Genomic DNA, 22011 nt, shown 5'->3' with positions numbered 1-22011 from the left:
TGCTCAGCAGAGAGCCTCCTTTTCCACTCTCCCCCCTGCTCATGCTCTCTCTCTCATTATTTCTCCCTCAAATAAATAAATAAAATATTTTAAAAAAGAATAAAATACCTAAGAATAAGTTTAAACAAGGAGGCTAAACACTTGTACATTGAAAACTATGACATTGCTGAAAGAAACCGAAGATGACACAAAGAAATGGAAAGATATTCCATCCTCATTGATTGAAAGAATTAATACTGTTAAAATGCCCATACTACCCAAAGCATTTGTGGATTCAGTGTAATCCCTGTCAAAATTCCAGTGGCGGGGGAGGAGGAGTTAAGATGGTGGAGGAGTAGGAGACACCTTTTTCAGCAGGTCCCCCGAGTCGAGCTGGATAGGTACCAGACCAGCCTAAACAACCACAGAACCAGCCTGAGACGCAGGAAGATGCATCTGGATCTCTACAAAGGAACATCTCCAGCGCTGAGTATTGAGGTACGAAGCGGGGAGCCATGAAACCGTGCACAGATATTGGAAGATAAATGGAAGGGGAGGGAGCCGCCACATTAGAGCACCGGGAAGCGGTAGCCACTTGCACAGGGGAGCGGGCAGGGCTCGCGGACCGCACCCGCAAGAGAGCAGACTGAGACCGTGAGCCGGGTGCACGCGCCACCAGGCGTCTCGCGGAACACCGGAATCCCGGTGTGCTCACTGGTTCAGACTGAGACCGGGAGCTTCCGGAGCGCGCACGGGGCAGCTGCGGCTGGCGGCGTTAGAAACACAAAGGACAGAGACGCACCTGCCCTGGAAGTGAGGGCTGGGACGCCAGGTGTGGGATGCACATCCCAGAACGCTGCAGGGTTGAGCAGCACCAACAGTAACAGAGTTAAAGTGGCCAGAACATTAGTAGAGAACGGGCCACAATCCCTCTGTTCTGTGACAGAGGCTGAAATTCGGCCGTTGCTGCTCTGACTCTCAGAAGAGGCACAGCAAACCGCCAGGGAAAGCCGCCACAGAACAAAAGCCTGGAAATACCGGCTCAGAGAGTGCCCATCCCCATCCCCCCTCACAGGGGACAGGAGACTCTACCCAAACAGGGTTGCCTGAGTATCGGTGCGGCAGGCCCCTACCCCAGAAGGCAGGCTGAAAAATCAAGAAGCCCACAACCCGAGGCGCCTGGGTGGCGCAGTCATATAGCGCCTGTCTTCGGCTTAGGGCGTGATCCCGGCGTTCCGGAAAGGAGTCCCTCATCGGGCTCCTCCGCTGGGAGCCTGCTTTTTCCTCTCCCAATCCCCTGCTTCTGTTCCCTCTCTCACTGGTTGACTGCCACATAAATAAATAAATAAATAAATAAATAAATAAATAAATAAATAAACAAACAAACAAACAAATAAAATCTTTAAAGAAGAAGCCCACATCCCTAAGATCCCTATCAAACAAGGGGCACAGCCTGGGACCCAGTCAATAATTTGGTCTCTGGACAACCCCGCAACCTCTCCTCATCAGAATGACAAGAAGGAGAAGCCCCCCCCCCAGCAAAGAAAAGACAGTGAGTCTGTGGCCTCTGCCACAGAAATAATGGATATGGATGTAACCAAAGTATCAGAAATGGAATTCAGATTAATGATGGTCAAAATTATGAGTAGAATTGAAAACACTATTAATGAAAAGGTTACTGAGAATATAGAATCCCTAAGGACAGAAATGAGAGTGAATCTGACAGAAATTAAAAATTCTATGAGCCAAATGCAGGCAAAACTAGAGGCTCTGATGGCCAGGGTCACAGAAGCAGAGGGACGGGTTAGTGAATTGGAGGATGGATTAATAAAGGAAAAAAACAAAATAGAAGCTGCTCTTAAAAAAATCCAAGCCCACAAATGTAGGTTACGGGAGATTACTGACTCAATGAGACGATCCAATGTTAGAATCATCGGCATCCCTGAGGGGGTGGAGAAAAACAGAGGTCTAGAAGAGATATTTGAACAAATTGTAGCTGAAAACTTCCCTAATCTAGCAAGGGAAACAAACATTCGTGTCCAAGAGGCAGAGAGGACCCCTCCCAAGCTCAACCACGACAAACCTACGCCACGTCACGTCATAGTGCATTTTGCAAATATTAGATCCAAGGATACAGTATTGAAAGCGGCCAGGGCAAATAAATTTCTCACGTACCAAGGCAAAGGTATCAGAATTACGTCAGACCTGTCTACACAGACCTGGAATGAGAGAAAGGGTTGGGGGAGCATATTTAAAGCTCTTTCAGAGAATAACATGCAGCCAAGGATCCTTTATCCAGCAAGGCTGTCATTCAGAATTGATGGAGAAATAAAGACATTTCAGAATCGCCAGTCACTAACCAATTTCATAACCATGAAACCAGACCTTCAAGAGATATTACGGGGGTTCATAAAAGTAAAAGGGCCCCAGAGTGATACAGAACAGAAAGTCACAGCCAATACAAGCAAAGACTTTACTGGCAACATGGCATCATTAAAAGCATATCTCTCGGTACTCAGTCTTAATATTAATGGATTAAATGCTCCCATAAAGCGCCACAGGGTTGCAGATTGGATAAAAAGAAATGACCCATCCATTTGCTGTCTACAAGAGACTCATTTCGAACCCAAAGATGCATTCAGACTGAGAGTAAGGGGATGGAGTACCATTTCCACGCAAATGGACCTCAAAAGAAAGCTGGGGTAGCAATTCTCATATCAGATAAACTGGATTTTAAACTACAGAGTATAGTTAGAGATGCACAAGGGCACTATATTATTCTTAAAGGAAGTACTCAACAAGTGGATATGACAATTATAAATATATATGCCCCCAAAAGGGGAGCAGCAAGATACACAAGCCAACTCTTAACCAGAATAAAGAGACATATAAATAAAAATACATTAATAATAGGGGACCTCAACACTCCACTATCAGAAATAGACAGAACACCCTGGCAAAAACTAAGCAAAGAATCAAAGGCTTTGAATGCCATACTCGACGAGTTGGACCACTTAGGTATATATAGAACACTACACCCCAGAAGCAAAGAATACTCATTCTATTCTAATGCCCATGGAACATTCTCAAGAATAGACCATGTTCTGGGAGACAAAACAGGTCTCAACCGATACCAAAAGATTGAAATTATCCCCTGCATATTCTCAGACCACAACACTCTGAAATTGGAACTCAACCACAAGGAAAATTTTGGAGGAAACTCAAACACTTGGAGACTAAGAACCATCCTGCTCAGGAATGACTCGATGAACCAGGAAATCAAAAATCAAATTAAACAATTTATGGAGACCAATGAGAATGAAAATGCAACAGTCCAAAACCTACGGGGTACTGCAAAGGCAGTCCTAAGGGGGACATACATAGCCATCCAAGCCTCACTCAAAAGAATAGAAAAATCTAAAATGCAGTTTTTATATTCTCACCTCAAGAAGCTGGAACAGCAACAGAGGGACAGGCCTAATCCACGCACGAGGAAGCAGTTGACCAAAATTAGAGCTGAAATCAATCAAGCAGAAACCAGAAGTACAGTCGAGCAGATCAACAGGACTAGAAGCTGGTTCTTGGAGAGAATCAATAAAATTGACAGACCACTGGCAAGACTTATCCAAAAGAAAAGAGAAAGGACCCAGATTATTAAAATTATGAATGAAAAAGGAGAGGTCACGACGAACACCGTTGAAATTGGAAGGATTCTTAGAAATTTTTATCAACAGCTATATGCCAATAAACTAAGCAATCTGGAAGAGATGGAATCCTTCCTGGAAACCTATAAACTACCAAGATTGAAACCGGAAGGAATTGATTTCTTAAACAGGCCAATTAATTATGAAATTGAGTCAGTGATAAACAACCTTCCAAATAACAAAACTCCAGGCCTGGACAGTTTTCCTGGGGAATTCTACCAAACATTCAAAGAAGAAATAATACCTATTCTCCTAAAGCTATTTCAAAAAATAGAAACAGAAGGAAAGCTACCAAACTCATTCTATGAGGCCAATATTGCCTTGATCCCCAAACCAGGCAAAGACCCCCTCAAAAAGGAGAATTACAGACCAATTTCCCTAATGAATATGGATGCCAAAATCCTCAACAAGATACTTGCTAATAGAATCCAACAGTACATTAAAAGGATTATCCATCACGATCAAGTGGAATTCATACCTGGGATGCAAGTGTGGTTCAATATTCGCAAATCAGTCAGCGTGATACATCATATCAACAAGAAAAGACTCAGGAACCATATGATCCTCTCAATCGATGCCGAAAAAGCATTTGACAAAATACAGCATCCTTTCCTGATTAAAACCCTTCAGAGTGTAGGAATAGAAGGTACCTTTCTCAATCTCATAAAAGCCATCTATGAAAAGCCTACTACAAATATTATTCTCAATGGGGAAAGGCTGGAAGCCTTTCCCTTAAGATCAGGAACTCGACAAGGATGCCCACTCTCGCCACTATTATTCAACATAGTACTAGAAGTCCTTGCAACAGCAATCAGACAACAAAAAGGGATCAAAGGTATTCAAATTGGCAAAGAAGAAGTCAAAATGTCTCTCTTTGCAGATGACATGATTCTCTATATGGAAAACCCAAAAGAAGTCACTCCCAAACTCTTAGAAGTTATAGAGCAATTCAGTAACATGGCGGGATACAAAATCAATGCTCAGAAATCAGTTGCATTTCTGTACACAAATAACGAGGCCAATGAAAGAGAAATGAGGGAATCCATCCCATTTACAATAGCACCAAAAACCATACGTTATCTTGGAATTAACTTAACCAGAGATGTAAAGGACCTATATTCTAGAAACTATAAATCACTCTTGAAAGACATTGAGGAAGACATAAAATGATGGAAAAATATTCCATGCTCATGGATTGGAAGAATTAACATAGTTAAAATGTCCATGCTACCCAGAGCAATCTACACTTTCAATGCTATCCCGATCAAAATACCGAGGACATTTTTCAAAGAACTGGAACAAATAGTCCTTAAATTTGTATGGAACAGAAAAGGCCCCGAATCTCCCAGGAACTGTTGAAAAGGAAAAACAAAGCTGGGGGCATCACAATGCCGGATTTCGATCTGTACTACAAAGCTGTGATCACAAAGACAGCATGGTACTGGCACAAAAGCAGACACATAGAACAATGGAACTGAATAGAGAGCCCAGAAATGGACCCTCGGCTCTTTGGGCAACTAATATTTGATAAAGCAGGAAAAAACATCCGGTGGGAAAAAGACAGTCTCTTCAATAAATGGTGCTGGGAAAATTGGACAGCTACATGCAAAAGAATGAAACTTGACCACTATCTCACACCATACATAAAAATAAACTCCAAATGGATGAAAGACCTCGATGTGAGACAGGAATCCATCAAAATTCTAGAGGAGAACATAGACAGCAACATCTGTGACATCGGCCAAAGCAACCTTTTTCATGACACATCCCCAAAGGCAAGAGAAACAAAAGATAAAATGAATATATGGGACTTCATCAAGATTAAAAGTTTCTGCACAGCCAAGGAAACAGAAAAACTAAGAGGCAGCCCACGGAATGGGAGAAGATATTTGCAAATGACACTACAGATAAAGGACTGGTATCCAAGATCTACAAAGAACTTCTCAAACTCAATACACGAGAAACAAATAAACAAATCAAAAAATGGGCAGAAGATATGCACGGACACTTTTCCAATGAAGACATACAAATGGCTAACAGACACATGAAAAAATGTTCAAAATCATTATCCATCAAGGAAATTCAAATCAAAACCACACTGAGATACCACCTTACGCCAGTTAGAATGGCAAAAATAGACAAGGCAAGAAGCAACAATTGTTGGAGAGGAAATGGAGAAAGAGGATCCCTCCTACATTGTTGGTGGGAATGCAAGTTGGTGCAGCCACTCTGGAAAACAGTGTGGAGGTCGCTTAAAAAGTTAAAAATTGAGCTACCCTATGATCCAGCCATTGCACTACTGGGTGTTTACCCCAAAGATACAGACATAGTGAAGAGAAGGGCCATATGCACCCCAAAGTTCATAGCAGCAATGTCCACAATAGCTAAATTGTGGAAGGAGCCGAGATGCCCTTCAACAGATGACTGGATTAAGAGGTTGTGGTCCGTATATACAATGGACTATTACTCAGCTATCAGAAAGAACGAGTTCTCAACATTTGCTACAACATGGACGGCACTGGAGGAGATAATGCTAAGTGAAATAAGTCAAGCAGAGAAAGACAACTATCATATGATTTCTCTCATCTATGGAACGTAAGAACTAGGATGATAGGTAGGGGAAGAAAGGGATAAAGAAAGAGGGTGTAATCAGAAGGGGGAATGAAATATGAGAGACTATGGACTATGAGAAACACACTGAGGGCCTCAGAGGGGAGGGGGGAATGGGATAGACTGATGATGGGTAGTAAGGAGGGCACGTATTGCATGGTGCACTGGGTGTTATACACAACTAATGAATCATCAAGCCTTACATCGGAAACCGGGGATGTACTGTATGGTGACTAACATAATATAATAAAATATCATTAAAAAATAAAATAAAATAAAATAAAATAAAATAAAATAAAATGTCACACTATGAAAAAAAAATTCCAGTGGCATATTTTAGTGAAATAGAACAAACACTCCTACAATTTTTATGGAATTGCAAAGACATGAATAGCTAAAGCAATCTTGAGAAAGAAGAGCAAAACTGGAAGCATCGTCCTCCCTGATGTTGAACAGTATTGCAAAGCTATGGTAACCAAAACAGCATGATATTGACATAAAAAACACACAGATCAATGGAACATAATATAGAGCCCAGAAATAAAGCCACAACGATGTGGTTAATTACTTCATGACAAGGAAGCAAGAATCTATAACAAGGAAGGAAAAGTCTCTTCAATAAATGATGTTGGGTAAACTGGACAGCCACATGCAAAAGAATGCAGGTGGACCACTATCTTATACTACAGGCAAAAATTAACTCAAAATGGATTAAAGACTTGAATGTAAGACCCAAAGCCATAAAACTTCTAGAAGAAAACTTCTTCGTCTTCACAATGAGTTTTGGAATTTGACACCAAAAACAAGGGAACAAAAGCAAAAAATAAACAAGATAGACCTCAAACTAAAAACTTCTGCACACCAAAGAAAACCATCAACAAAATGCAAAGGGAAAATCCTGAATGGCAGAGGATATTTGCAAATCATATATCTAATAAGGGGTAAATATTCCAAATATGTGAAGTACTCATACAACTCAATAGCAACAAGCAAACAAACAATCTGATTAAACAATGAGCAGAGGATCTGAATAGACATTTTTCCAATGAAGATACACAGATGGCCAACAGGTTCATGAAAAGATGCTCAACATCACTAGTCATCAGGGAAATGCAAATCAGAAGCACAATGAGGTATCACCTCACTCCTCTTGGAATGGTCAGTATCAAAAAGACAAAAAAGAATAAGTGTTGTTGAGGATGTGGCGAAAAGGGTATCCCATGCACTGTTGGTGGGGATGTAAATTGGGGCAGACACTGTGAAAAACAGTATAAAATTTCCTTGAAACATTAAAAATATAAATGCTCTATGATCCAGCAATTCTACTTCTGATCATTTATCTTAAGAAAACAAATACAGAAATTCAAAAAGATATGCACACCACCATTTCATGGTGGCCGTATTACAATAGCTGAGACATGGAAACAACCTATATTCATCAGTGGATGAATGGATAAAGTAAGTGTGCTGTACCAGGTGCTGTATGGAAGTTTTGAATCACTATATTGCACAAATGAAACTAAAGTAACACTGTATGTTAACTATGCTGGAATTAAAATAAACATATATATATATATATATATATATATATATATATAGAGAGAGAGAGAGAGAGAGAGAGAGAGAGAGAGAGAGAGGGAGAGAGATAGAGAGAGAGAGAGAGGGTGGGGGGAGAATAAAAAAGAATATTCTATTAGAATAGAATAGAATGTTATTTAGCCATAAAGATGAAAGAAATGTTGACAATTGTGACAACAAGGATGGACCTTGAGAGCATTATGCTCAGGGAAATAAGTCAGACAAATACAAATCAAAACCACATTGAGATACCACGTTACACCAGTTAGAATTCAAAAATTAACAAGACATGAGACAATAAATGTTGGCGAGGTTGTGGAGAAAGGGGAACCCTCTTACACTGTTGGTGGGAATGCAAACTGGTACAGCCACTCTGGAAAACAGTATGGAGGTTCTTCAAAAAGTGAAAAACAGAGCTATCCTATGACCTAGCAATTGCACTACTGGATATTTACCCCAAAGATACAGATGTAGTGAAATGAAGGGTCACATGCACCCCAATGTTCACAGCAGCAATGTCCACATTAGCCAAAGCGTTTCCAAGATGTCCTTCAACAGACGAATGGATAGAGAAGATGTGGTTCATATATACAATGGAATATTACTCAGCCATCAGAACGGATGCATACCTAACTTCTGAATCGACATGGATGAAACTGGAGGGGATTATGCTAAGTGAAATAAGTCAAGCAGAGAAAGACAATTATCATATGGTTTCACTCATATATGGAACATAAGGAATAATGTGGAAGACCACAGGGGAAGGAAGCGAAAACTGAATGGGAAGAAATCAGAGAGGGAGACAAACCATGAGAGACTCTGGACTCTAGGAAACAAACAGGGTTACAGAAGAAGGGTGTTGGGGGACAGGGTAGTCAGGTGATGGGTATTAAGGAGGGCACGTGTGGTGATGAGAACTGGGTGTGATATGCAACTAATGAATCATTGAGCACTACATCAAAAACTAATGAGTTGTAAGTTGGCTAATTGAACATAATAAAACATAAATAAAATAAAATAAAAATACTCTTTAAAAAATAAAGGCCTCATCTCTACAAAACAAAACAAAAACAAATAAAGAAATAAGTCAAACAGAGGAAGATAAATACCATATGATCCCATTTATGTGTGGAATCTTGAAAACAAGAACAAAACCAAACCAAGCTTGTGGATATTCAGAACAAATTGACAGTAGCCTGAGCTAGGGCATGGGGAGTGGATGAAATGGGCGAAAGTGTGAAAAGGTACAAATTTCCACTTATAAAATGAGTAAGTCAGGGGGTGTCATGTCCAGCATGGTGACTCTTGCTAACAAAACTGCATTGTAGACTTGAAAGTAGCTAGAAGAGGGGATCTTGACAACTGTCATCATGAGAGAAAGTTTGTAAGTATATATTGAGATGGATGATAACTGAACTTGTTCTGATCATTCTGCAATATAAACAACTAGTCAGTCATCGCATTATACACATGAAATTAATGCAACACGATGTCGATTATATTTTAACTCATTATCAACAGCAATAATAATAATAAACAGAAGGGATAGTTCATCCATAACATTGGCTCAGGTTTGATTCACAAGTATCTTGGGCCCAGGTGACTGTCAGGGGCATTCTTAGCCTATGGCATCATGATCCATAGGCTAGGCTTAAAAGGGACGATGATAAAGTCTATGTTATCCAGAAGAGCAGTTAAGGAGTAAAAAAGAATGACAATAGAGCCAACCTGGAAACAGTGATTTCATGTTTTCCTCTATGGTGAAATAATATAAATAAATGGCCTTAAATGCCAAATGTAGCTTCATCCGTGTGAGTAATACAACTCATGATTATTCCCTTCAGGAAGTCTAGGGAAATTTTACTTGGCATGATATATGTCTTTTGAAAATAAAACATTTTTTAAGAAATCAAAGTGGTCCTGTAAAAATATGTACGTTTTCAAATATTTCTGATTCAAAGTTGGGAAGAACTGTGGGAATGTATAAAAATGGATAAAGGGAAAAACTATGCATATCAGACAGAGCAGGAAGCTTAATAAATGGATTTTTGGAAAATTGTATACAGAAGTTGAATTCTAAGAAATGGAGATTTCTGGAAATACATAGTAGCAAATCTTACTTCACAATGATCGAAAATCATGTCCTTGAATCCTGCAGTCAAGGGCACTTTTTCACTACCAGGACAATTGTCCCATTTATAGTTGCCCTCTTGAAAAATCTTATTAGAGCACCCTTTATGTCTCTCTTTCTCAGGCTGTAGATGAAGGGGTTCAGCATGGGAGTGACCACCGTGTACATCACCGAGGCCACTGCACTTGCGTGGGAGCTCTGGGTAGAAGCAGAAATAAGATATACACCGAGGACGGTACAATAAAATAAAGAGACAACTGAGAGGTGAGATGCACAGGTGGAAAATGCTTTATACTTGCCCTGAGCTGATGAGATTCTACGTATGGAGGAAATAATCTTAGAGTAAGAGTAAAGGATCCCGGCAAGGGGACCACCAGCCAGCAACACAATTGAAACATATAGCACTGTGTTATTAAGAAAGGTATCAGAACAGGCAAGTTGGATCATTTGATTGAGTTCACAGAAAAAGTGGGGGATTTCCAAGTCTGTACAGAAGGACAACTGCAATACCATTAAGCTTTGTAATAAGGAATTCAGGGCACTCATGATCCAGGACACCAGAATCAGCAGTCCACAGAGCTGGGGGTCCATGATGACCCTGTAGTGCAGGGGATGGCAGATGGCCACGAACCGGTCATAGGCCATCAAAGCCAGGAGAAAGTCATCCCAGCCTGCAAAGAGTACTGAAAAACAGATCTGGCTGATGCATCCTGTGTAGGTTATAACTTTGCTGTGTGTCTGTATATTCACCAGCATCTTGGGGATGGTGGTAGAGGTGAAACAGATGTCAACAAAGGACACGTTGGCCAGGAGGAAGTACATGGGGGTATGGAGGTGGGAGTCAGAGCTGATGGCCAGGATGATGAGTAGGTTTCCAAACACCGTTATCAGGTACATGGAGAGGAAAACCGCAAATATGAGGGGCTGCAGTTCTTCATCATTTGATAATCCCAGAAGAAGAAATCCTGAAATGTGGGTATCATTGCCTGCTCCCATGTGGTGGTGGTGATGACTAGAAATTAGAAAAAATGATTAATTTTTTAACAGAAATGGACATTAGTCACATGGCAGAAAAGGTATAATTACAATGACATGTGGGAAACCAATGCAGGCATAAAAGAAAGTGAATGTGGTATTATCTTTACTGGGAGTTCAGGAAGACCTAAATACAAGGTGACACTTGAAGAGAGACTTCAGGGAAATCTGCAAGGGAGACACAAGTTAATGTGTGGACATGTGTACCCTGCAGGAGAAAGAGCCAGTGGAAAGTCCCTGAGGAAGGCAGTTGTATTTAATGGATATCCAGGATGAAAAATGGACCCAGTGTGGTCAGGAGACCAACAAGACAGAGAGTGATGAGAGGTGGTGTCAGGGAAGGTTGAGGAATGAGGTGGCCTCCCTGCTGCAGGTGAGACTTCAAGATACAGGGAGTCCTTCATTCACATGGTGTTCCTTGCACTTCATTAATTTGTGTCCATGGAATCCTGTCAATAAAAATGGATCCATTCTTTATTTCCAAGTATTGGTTAGCATCCTGGTGTCTCTATTTTAAGAGTCCAATATTGGAACACTACAGACTCCTGGGGCCATGTGACTACCAACTCTTCTCACCTCTAGCTACAATATTTAGGAAGGAAATGATATTAGTTAATCTCTCAACATCAAATTATCATTACCCTAACAAATATAGAAAAGTATACAAATTCCAGGTGTTAAGACTGCCATGAACATGGAACTTGGTGCTCCATTTTAATATGACTATTTTGTCCTGTATTTATAGAAGTATAAAAAACTAAGATGTGACAGAGAAAAGGAAGATGGGGGAGAAAGGTCTAACAAGCCCAGGTCCCTGAGAGATCCTGATGACGAGAAAGCTTCCCTGGTTCTGGCTGCATTCTAACCCTAGGTATACCTCTGTGATGCTCAGAATAATTAAAAAAGCAGTATAAACCAATACTTCAAAAGCAAAGAGTGATATATTTATGGTGACAAGACACCTTAGTGTATGAATATCCACTAGAAATATGAGTAAAAGGAACAATTCCATAATGGACAAGTGGAAATACACAATTTACAAAAATAGTGGGGATTTATCAAGATGAAATTGTACATTTGAGCAGAATGAGTATTCTGTTGTTTTAGGGTGGAATGTTCTGTATGTATCTATGAGGTCCAGCTGGTTCAGTGTGTCATTCAAAGCTCTTGCTTCTTTGTTGATTTTCTGCTTAGATGATCTGTCTATTGCTGAGAGTGGAGTGCTGAGGTCTCCTACTATTAACATATTATTACCAATATGTCTCTTTATTTTGGTTAAGAGTTGGCTTATGTAGCTGGCTGCTCCTACATTGGGGACATTGGTATTTATAATTGTTAGACCCTCTTGTTGGATAGACTCTTTAAGAATGATATATCTCTAACTACACTCTTTAGCTTAAAATCTAATTCGTCTGATACTAGAATGGCTACCCCAGCTTTCTTTTGAGGTCCATTGCCATGAAAAATGATACTCTATACCCTCACTTTCAGTCTGGATGTATCTTTAGGTTCAAAATGAGTCTCTTGGGACACAGCGGTTAAGTGTCTGCCTTAGGCTCATTGCGTGATCCCGGCGTTGTGGGATCGAGACCCACATCAGGCTCTTCCGCTATAAGCCTGCTTCTTCCTCTCCCACTCCCCCTGCTTGTGTTCCCTCTCTCGCTGGCTGTCTCTATCTCTGTCGAATAAATAAATAAAATCTTAAAAAAAATGAGTCTCTTATAGACAGCAAATGGATGGGTTGTTTTTTTATCCAATCTGCAACCCTGTGTCATCCATGCGTGCATTTAGGCCATTCACGCTGAGAGTGATTATTGAAAGATATGATTTTATTGCCATCATGTTCCCTGTGAAGTCCTTGTTTCTATAGATTGTCTCTGTAAATTTCTGGTCTATATAACTCTCGGATTCTTGATCCTTTTATAGAACCCCCCTTATATTTCTTGCAGGGCTGGCTTGGTGATCACGTATTCTCTCAGTTTCTGCCAGTCTTGAAAGCTCCTTGTCTCTCCATCCATTCTGAATGACAGCCTTGACGGATAAAGTGTCCTTCGCTGCATGTTCTTCTCATTTAATACCATGAATATGTCTTGCCAGCCCTTTCTGGCTTGCCAGGTCTCTGTGGACAGGTCTGATGTTATTCTGATGCTCCCTCCTCTGTATGTAAGAAGTCTCTTCCCCCTCACTGCTTTCGAGCTTGTTTCCTTTGATCTAAGATTTGTGAATTGTAGTATTATATCTTGTGGCATCGGTCTGTTCTCATTGATCTTGGGAAGGGTCCTCTCTGCCTCTTGGACACGAATGTTTGTTTCCTTCCCCAGATTAGGGAAGTTCTCAGCTACAATTTGCTCCAATATGTGTTCTAGACCCAGCAACTGCACTATTAGGTTATTTACCACAAAGATAAAGATGTAGTAAAAAGAAGGGCCAAATGCACACTAATATTCATAGCAGCAATGTCCACAATAGTCAAACTGTGGAAGGAGCTGAGATGTCTTTCAACAGATGAATGGGTAAAGAAGATGTGGTCCATATATACAATGGCTATTACTCAGCCATCAGAAAGGATGAATACCCACCATTTGCATCAACATGGATGGAACTGGAGGAGATTATGCTAAGTGAAATAAGTCAAGCAGAGAAAGACAATCATCATATGGTTTCACTTATATTTGGAACATAAGGAATACCATAGAGGACATTAAGAGAAGGAAGGGAAAAATGAAAGTGTGAAACAGAGGGGGAGATGAACCATGAGAGAATATGGACTCCGGGAAACAAACAGGGTTTCAGAGGGGAGGGGGGTGGAAGGATTGTGTAACCAGGTGATGGGTATTAAGGAAGGCACGTATTGTGTTATATGCAAAAATGAATCATGGAACACTACATCAAAACTAATGAAGTACTGTTTGGTGACTAACATGACATAATAAAATTTTTTAAAAAGATGAAATTATAAAGGACTTTTCTAAATGATATTAAGTGTAAAATTTTGGAACCAGTGAATGAGTTTTGATTCATGTATTTACCACATATTAGCCGTTTGAATTTGGGAAGACAACCAATTCATTTTAAAATGTTAATATTCTCACCAGAATATTGGGGGTAGGGTATCCATCCTCCTTGGGTGGTTGACAGATTGAGTTCGTATATGTAAAAAGTAAGGCATAGTTCCTTACTGTTAGTATATGAATGGTTATTTTCTTTGTTCAGTCATCTCTGTACATGTGTGTGTACGTACATTTGGATTTGTGTGTTTGCAGGTGCATACATGCTTGATCATAATGTGAATGCATGCTTAATGTGTACAATAAAAAAATTGGAATCCACTGCAGAAAGGAAAAGAATGGTTTTAATAGATGACATGTGCCTGCTAATGTGGGAAAAACAGTATGAATGAAGAGTTCACCAAAGACCAGGTTGCAGAGGGAAAAGGCAGTCAGTGTGGGTGCTGAGGTTACATCAGAGTCCAGGGAGCCCTGCTGACTGCTCCATTGGCCGCATCGTGGGGTCCACCTCAGGCCCCTGATCTAATTGTCATTTCTGTCCCCATGTCATGTTTATTTGACCACACTTGTTTTTATGTGTCCAGAGAGTGGATGAAGGTGGCTCTTCTCCTACTTTCCTTGGTGGCATTCCTTCCTTTGTTATCTTAGGCTTTGGGGTTTGATCTTTGTTTGGCACAAAATCCAATGGGTACATGCCAGTCCTGCTTCTCTGTTCCTTGTCTGCCATGCAGAAACCTCCCCAGACCATACTCTGTAAAATCTGGCATGTTCTGTGACAATCTACCCTCCTTTGTATATGATTTATCCTTGAAGACCCTGTGTCATATGATCACTTAGTTCCCTGTTCTCCATTATAACATATGATCCAAAGGAGAAGGGGCCTCATCTGCTTTGTTCCTGTCTTTGAGTTCACAAAGGTGTGCATTTGTATAGAAACATGTTTTAGGAAAATGAGAATTCATTAAATAGAGAGAATGGTGGGGAAAATAAGATCATGTTAAATATGGTGGATTCAAATAACTGTCTTCAACAAAACTGAACAATAATCTAATACTAACATCTTACAGAGAAGATATACAATAGTAAAAATCACATTAACAGGGGTCTCTAATTTAGCATGAAATGGCTAAAAGCTTGGAAATCAAAGAATAGGAAAATACACTCTTTAAACAGAGTGCAGGAAGCAGTAGCTCAAGTTATAATTTGATTGTATGTGACCATAAATAGACTCAATCATGTACTGTATGGTGACTAACATAATATAATAAAAATATTATTATAATAAAAAATCATGCTTATGAAAAAGATGCAGGGGATCTTTAGTTGAAGAGGAAAGAACCTGTTTCACATAACAACTGGAGGTGATTGCTATTTAAAAAAATAAAAACAAAAAAAAAGATCTAATTCGAGAATATAAAATGGTAGAAATAACAACAATTAGACATGCAATAAGATGGCAGTAAGTGTAAAAAGCAGTTCTTAATTACTAAGGATGCAGAAGAATTTCAACTTTTAAAAGCAATGAGGGGAACACAATTAGACCAACTGATAGATTTGACCACGCAAAATACACAGGCTCTCACTTGATCCCATACATACATCTACACACACTACAAGGATTAAGTGGCCAACAGCAAACCTGGTGAAAAAATCACCATTCGTTGCTTATGAGAATACAATCAAAACACAATAAAAACACACAGATCCCAGTACATGAAAGCAATGGACTTGCAAAAACAATTTGTATATCTGAAGTAAATGGCCAACAAAGTTAAAAATATATTCAGCCTCCTTGGTAATAAAATAGTTGCAAAATTATGCTCCTTGGCATATCCCTTTATGCATATTAAGTACATTTTTCCCCCTAGTGAATACCAATGGGAGACTTGATACTGTGAAATGTATCTCTCAAAAACTGCAGTCACAGGTGGTATTACCCTCCATGGGCCTGAATCCTTCTAATAAATACAGAACAACTAAATGCACCCCATCTGAAAAATTTTTAAAAATACTCTCACTCCAATGCTCACACTTCCAAGCCTTATACTCTGTTTTCCTGCTCCCCTTAGGTGCAAACTGCTTCAATGTGTTCTAATTTCACTGGAATCACTTTATGTCCCTCATTCCTTCCTCTGTCCCATCCAAGTGGAATTTGATTCCCACCATGTACTGTGATCCCTGTATTGCTGAGTCCAATGAACACTTCTTTTTAAGATATATTAAATGCAATATTTTTAACCTTAGTAGTCAACCCAGCAAACAAACATGCAATTTCTTGGCTCTTGGATAGGCTGGTTAGGCTCTCAGATGACCTCAGGTAAAGTCTCTCAGGTTCCACTCTCTCTGATCCATTCCTGAAATTCCTGTTGAGCTCTCAGACTCACCTGGGTGGGGACTATAAGATGAAAGTCTCCGTGTAGGGGTCCAAATTCCTCCCTGGATGTTTAATGATGGAAACTCAAGCCCGCTTACAGACAGGACAGCAGGAAGCAGTGAAGCATGGGTCCCCCAGCCAGACTTAGGAACACAAAAGCAAAAACCATGCCCTTTTTTCCACAAGGATGCAACATGGCGATGGACTGCAGTGGAGGAGATATTAGAGCTCCCTATGTCTGCTCTTTAAGTACTGTTTCCTTTGTTATCCCATCTCTGAGGATATTATTTCCCTGTGGGCCACTGGTCTTGGCAGAAAGGAAATGTTTGCCAACCGATTCTTTTCCCCAGAGACCATATTAGAAGTCAGGTGAATGCAGTTTTTCTTACTTCTTCTCCATGTTCTTGCCTGACCTCTAGAGCTCTAACTATTTCCATTTTATCCTCATTTTGAGTTCATGTTTTCTCTAAATCTAAGACTGAGGAATCTGTTTAACCAGGTCTCACGGTCCTCCAAAGTATTATGTTATGGTCGAAGAGCTCTCCTAATATCTCTAGAAACATGCTACTCCCCTCTTCAACGACAGGGATGCATTAATTTGCTATGAACATTTTGGTGCTGTGCTCTTGTCTTCACGATGCTTTCGACTATTCAACCAGGTGAATCATGCTGATAATACAAATTAAGAGCTGTCATTTAGTGCTCCATTTTAAAAAGTGTGTTAATTATGACATATTTAGATCATTTTATGCACCATACCCTGAGCTGAGAATCCTATGTGGATTTTTTATTTCATATTTACGAAAGTCCACTCTGTAAGGTCTGTACTATAATGAACCTTAATCCACACTTGCACAAGTGGGGCTCAGAAGGGTGAAATGAGCTATCTTAGTTATGAGCTGAGGGAAGGATGATCTTTGACTGGAACTCCACCAAGATATGTCCAGTTCTCATGCTCTAGATCAGTGGTTCTCAGCCAGGGGCCATTTTGCCTCCAGACAGCACTTGACAAGATATGGAGAAATCTCTTGTTGTCATAAGTAGGGACATACTACTGGCACCTATTGGCTTGAGCCCAGGAATGCTGCCCCATATCCCACAATGCACAGGATGGCCCCCACTACAAAGAATTATCTAGCACAGATGTCAACAGTGGAGAAGTTGAGAACAGTATTCTAGACCAGAACTTCTCTAACATTAACGTGTATATGAATCACTTGAGGATCCTGTTCAAATTCAGATCTGGTTTGGCAGGATGTGGGTGAGGCTCAGAGATCCTATAATTATAACTGCTTCCCAATTGTTACTGATGCCACCAGTCCTGGTCTGTGGACCAGTCTTTGAGTACTAAGGCTGTGGTTCAGTGTTTGAGTCAGGGAGAGTTGTTTCTAGACCTTCTCTACCAGGAATCCTCATGCTCATCTCAGGTCTGATCTTAGCTGGTCACATGATGGACTCAGTAGGTGAGCTTGCACATGTTCAAGTTTATGCCGGCCTCTTGAGGATTTCCCTCTTGAGCTGTGCTGCCTCAGGGGAGGGATGGAGCCAGATGGAAGAGATGCATAGGACAAGGTGAGAGGAAAGGGTGTGGAGCTTCCATGCCTTCTCCAGGTTTGCCACTCTACCATCTCCATGTGTTCACCAACCTGGAAGCTCTCTGAACCATCCTTTTGGGTTTTATGGAAGCTTCATGATATTGATATGATTGATTAAATCATTGTCCTTTGGTGATTAGACACCATCTCTAGCCCCTTTCCCATCCCAAGAGGTCAGGGGGTGGGTCCTAACATTCTAGTCCTCTAACCACATGGTTTGTCCCCTGGCAAGCAGCCTCTCTCCTTAGGTGCTTTCCCAAAGTCACCTCGTTAACCTAACAAAAGACATCTTTATGGCTCTCATCACAGGAAATTCAAAGTTTGAGAAACTCTGCCAGAAATGGGGATGAAGACCAAATCTATATTTTTTAGTATAAATCACAAAATCATAGTTATAACTGTAGTACTAGTTGAAGCCTTTCTTTTTGTTTTTTTTTATTTAATTTTTTATTATGATATGTGAGTCACCATACAGTACATCATTAGCTTTTGATGTAGTGTTCCATGGTTGAAGCCTTAACTGGAATGTTGTCACTATGATTCCAGCTCTCAAACGCAGGCACAGTGGTTCTCATCCGGGCATGATATTGTCTTTGAGGATATTTGGGGCCATGTTTGAAGGAATGCAACTGAACATTTATAGTCATTGAGACAGCACCCGACACAAATATTTATCCAGCTGCAAGCATCAACAGTTAGAAGGTGAGAAATATGATTCTAGACCAGCATTTGTCCACCTTTGTTGTGCATACAAATCACCGACATTTGGAGTTAAAATGCAAATTCTGATTCATCACGTGTCCAGTGCCCAGGGACTCTGCATTTCTAATAAGCTCCCAGGTGATGTTGATGCTACAGGTCCTGGTCTGTGGGGCACAGTTTGAGAACAAGGCTGTCTACCTGTTTTAGAATCACACGTATTTATCTTTAGGTCTTCTCCACTAAGATTCTTCTGTGTTTATAATTTTGCAAGAAAAGTTTTTCCCATAACTCTATAGGTGTTGATAAATTCTGTGTTCAATTCTTTTTAATTTTAATTTAAAAATATTTTAGGGAGAGGGACAGTAGGGAAGGAGCAGAGGGAGAGGGTGAGGGAGATATCTCCTGCAGATTCTTAGCTGAGCACAAAGCCTGATGCAGTTTTTGATCCCAGGACCCTTAGGTCATGACCTGAGCCTACATAAAGAGTTGGATGCTCAAATGACTGAGCCACCCAGGCACCCTTCAATTCTATTATATAAGGGCTCTTGAGTGACACCAAGAAATTCATATTTGAAAAAGAATTCATAATAGACAGAATAAGGTCTTCTAAAAGATATCCGCAACCTAATACAAAGAACTTTTGAAAATGTTTATTTGCAGAGCAAGGGGAATTCAGCTAGTAGATGGAATAAGGCTGCTAATCAGTGATCTTGATATAAAAAGCTTAGCCTCGATTATCCAGATGAAACTAGCGGAATCACAGTGGAACTCTGCATGTGGAAGAGGGAGAACAAAGAATTGGAATCTGAGAGACATTTTCAGACTCTGGGCTGTGTGCTTTGAGGGTGGAAAAGGGCCATGAGACAAGAAAGGCAAATAGCCACTGAAAAGTGAAATAGGAAAGGGAGTGAATTCTCCTCCGGAGTGTCTAGAAAGATTGCAGCTCTGCAGACCTCTTAATTTTAGTTCAATGAGACCCATTTCAGTCTTCTGATTTTTTAGAAACATAGGATAAATCTTTGTTTTAAGCCACTCATGTGGTCATTTGTTAAAGCAGGAATCAAATATAGACATTTGTTCAGAAAAATATTGTTTGTAGAAATGGAGTTTGAACCTTTCAACTCATTCAGTGAACTTCCCTTCAGGAAAGGCATTTGGTATTGAAATCCCACCAAAATGGAAGGAGAAAATTAGCTTTAGTTTGGACATATTCTGCCCCATTAGCTGGACAGTGATTTCCCACTGAGTAAATGCAAATGTGGTTTTGGCTCTGAGACCTTTGAAGAGCTGAGATTTTTAAAAAATGCCTTATTAAAATTAAGGTCTCCCACCCAAGTACTAACCAGGCCCTGCTAAGCTTCTGAGATCCGACATGATTGGGCATGTTCGGGGTGGTGTGGCCATGCCGTAATGAGCATTGTGTATTATATAAAACCGATGAATCACAGATCTGTACCCCAAAACAAATGACACAACATATGCTAATTAATTGAATATAAATTTAAAAAATTAAAAAAGAAAAAAATATGTTTGCATATTAAAATAAGATAAATGTCACCCATTCTATTTTAATTGTTTGTCAAAATTCTACATTCTTTCTCTTTTATGTTGATTCAAATTTTTATCCTTTAATATGTATCCCCTCCAACTTTCAGGTTTTCTTTCAACACAATAGATGAAATGTAAATAAGTCTCTGCGTGTCTACATAAATGTGGGTGAATGTGTTTATTTGAGATAGAGATGAATACAAATGTACACACACGTAAACGTACTCACACTCCTAAACTTGCATATCTTCTTTGGACTCGACAAAGTGCTTCTACAAGTTTATTTCAGAGGACTGTAATAAAGACAGTCTTAGGATTCCTTCCAGGTAACCAAGAGACGCTGGAAGGACATGCCTCTTGCACAAAAGATGTGACCCGAATCACATGACTGAACAGGAATTCAATCTCTCTAACGAGTCATCCTTTGATCCTGAGGATATATATGGATGATATAGAATGGATGATATTGACGTTGTTCAATCATTGCCCATTTCCTGGTTATGACAAAGTTTAGAAAAGAGGAGATATTTTATTTGGAGCAGAGGATAGAGTCTTATTTCTATGCAACAGAAAGCAGAAGATGATTCAGTAAAATACCATGAATATGCCAACCAAATCTTCTACCCCAGTGGGGAAAACCCGACTCTTCTACGTGGACATCAAACTCCACATTCAATGAGTAGATGGACAACATAAAATGGAATATTTTGTTCTGTAATACAAATTATAATTTCAAGTTTCCTTCATCCTATTTAAGATCTTCCCTGGCTCAAAGGCCATATGAAATTAATATATTTATTCTAATATAAATTTCTATATAGACTCCACTTGGAGAGTTGTACCTGGTAATCATTTTGCCAATTAGTGTGGTAGGTACAGTGGACACAGCTGCATAGAAGGACATGATCCTAATAAGGAGAGTGGAACTCAGTCACTACCTATAGGAAAGACTATAAGTTAGTCTACATTGTCAGGATGAGCAGTGAAGGCAGTGAGGTACAAAGTATTGATGCAGACAAAAGTGAAAAAACTGGGATCTCATATTTTCCTTTAATGTAAAATTATATAAATGTCCATTATCAAACTAGTTTCTTCTTTTTTTATTTTTTTATTTTTATTTTTATTTTTTTTAATTTTTTTATTATATTATGTTAGTCACCATACAGTACATCCCTGGTCTCTGATGTAAAGTTCAATGACTCATTAGTTGCATATAACACCCAGTGCACCATGCCATACTTGCCGTCCTCACTACCCATCACCAGCCTATCCCATTCCCCCAGCCCCCTCCCCTCTGAAGCCCTCAGTTTGTTTCTCAGAGTCCATAGTCCAAACTAGTTTCTTCTTAATAAATACTACGACTCATGACTATCCTTTTAGTAAAATAAGAGAAAATTACTTGGGGTGATATATGTTCTTTGAGTAGAAAGTACTCTTAAGAAAATCACGGTAACCTATGACATAAATGGGAATCTCCAAATATTTTTGTTCAAGGCTGGAAAAATCTTCAAAAAAGTAGGAAATGGACAAAGAGGAAAACTGTCTGTATAACAGACAGAGCAGAAGCCTAATAAAGTGAGTTACTTAAATGCATGGAGAAGTTGAATTCAAACAAATGGAAATGCCAGGAAATAAATAAAAGGAACCTATTCTACTTTCACAGCCTGATAGAAGAATGACAGTTCCTGGCTCTGAAGCTTGAGCCGTACAATCAGGGGCACTTCTTCAGACCCAGAATGATTGGCCT

At 39.9% G+C, this 22011-nt stretch overlaps 1 protein-coding gene across 1 annotated transcript; it reads right to left on the bottom strand.

Moving 5' to 3' along the window:
- Nucleotides 1–10029: 10029 nt before the first annotated feature.
- Nucleotides 10030–10998, bottom strand: LOC113248925 (putative olfactory receptor 7A2). Its single transcript, XM_026490515.3, has one exon. The coding sequence runs from the start codon at nucleotides 10996–10998 to the stop codon at nucleotides 10030–10032; it is 969 nt and encodes a 322-aa protein (XP_026346300.3).
- Between the last annotated feature and the right edge of the window lie 11013 nt (nucleotides 10999–22011).

Source organism: Ursus arctos, unplaced genomic scaffold (genome assembly GCF_023065955.2).
Source record: "Ursus arctos isolate Adak ecotype North America unplaced genomic scaffold, UrsArc2.0 scaffold_14, whole genome shotgun sequence".
NCBI lineage: Eukaryota > Metazoa > Chordata > Mammalia > Carnivora > Ursidae > Ursus > Ursus arctos.
Note: the sequence above shows the minus strand (reverse complement) of the source record. Positions and strands in the feature narration are given on the sequence as shown.

Coding starts and splice junctions, on each gene's coding strand:
- LOC113248925 (XM_026490515.3), bottom strand. CDS start 10,998: ATGGGAGCAGGCAATGATACCCACATTTCAGGATTTCTTCTTCTGGGA.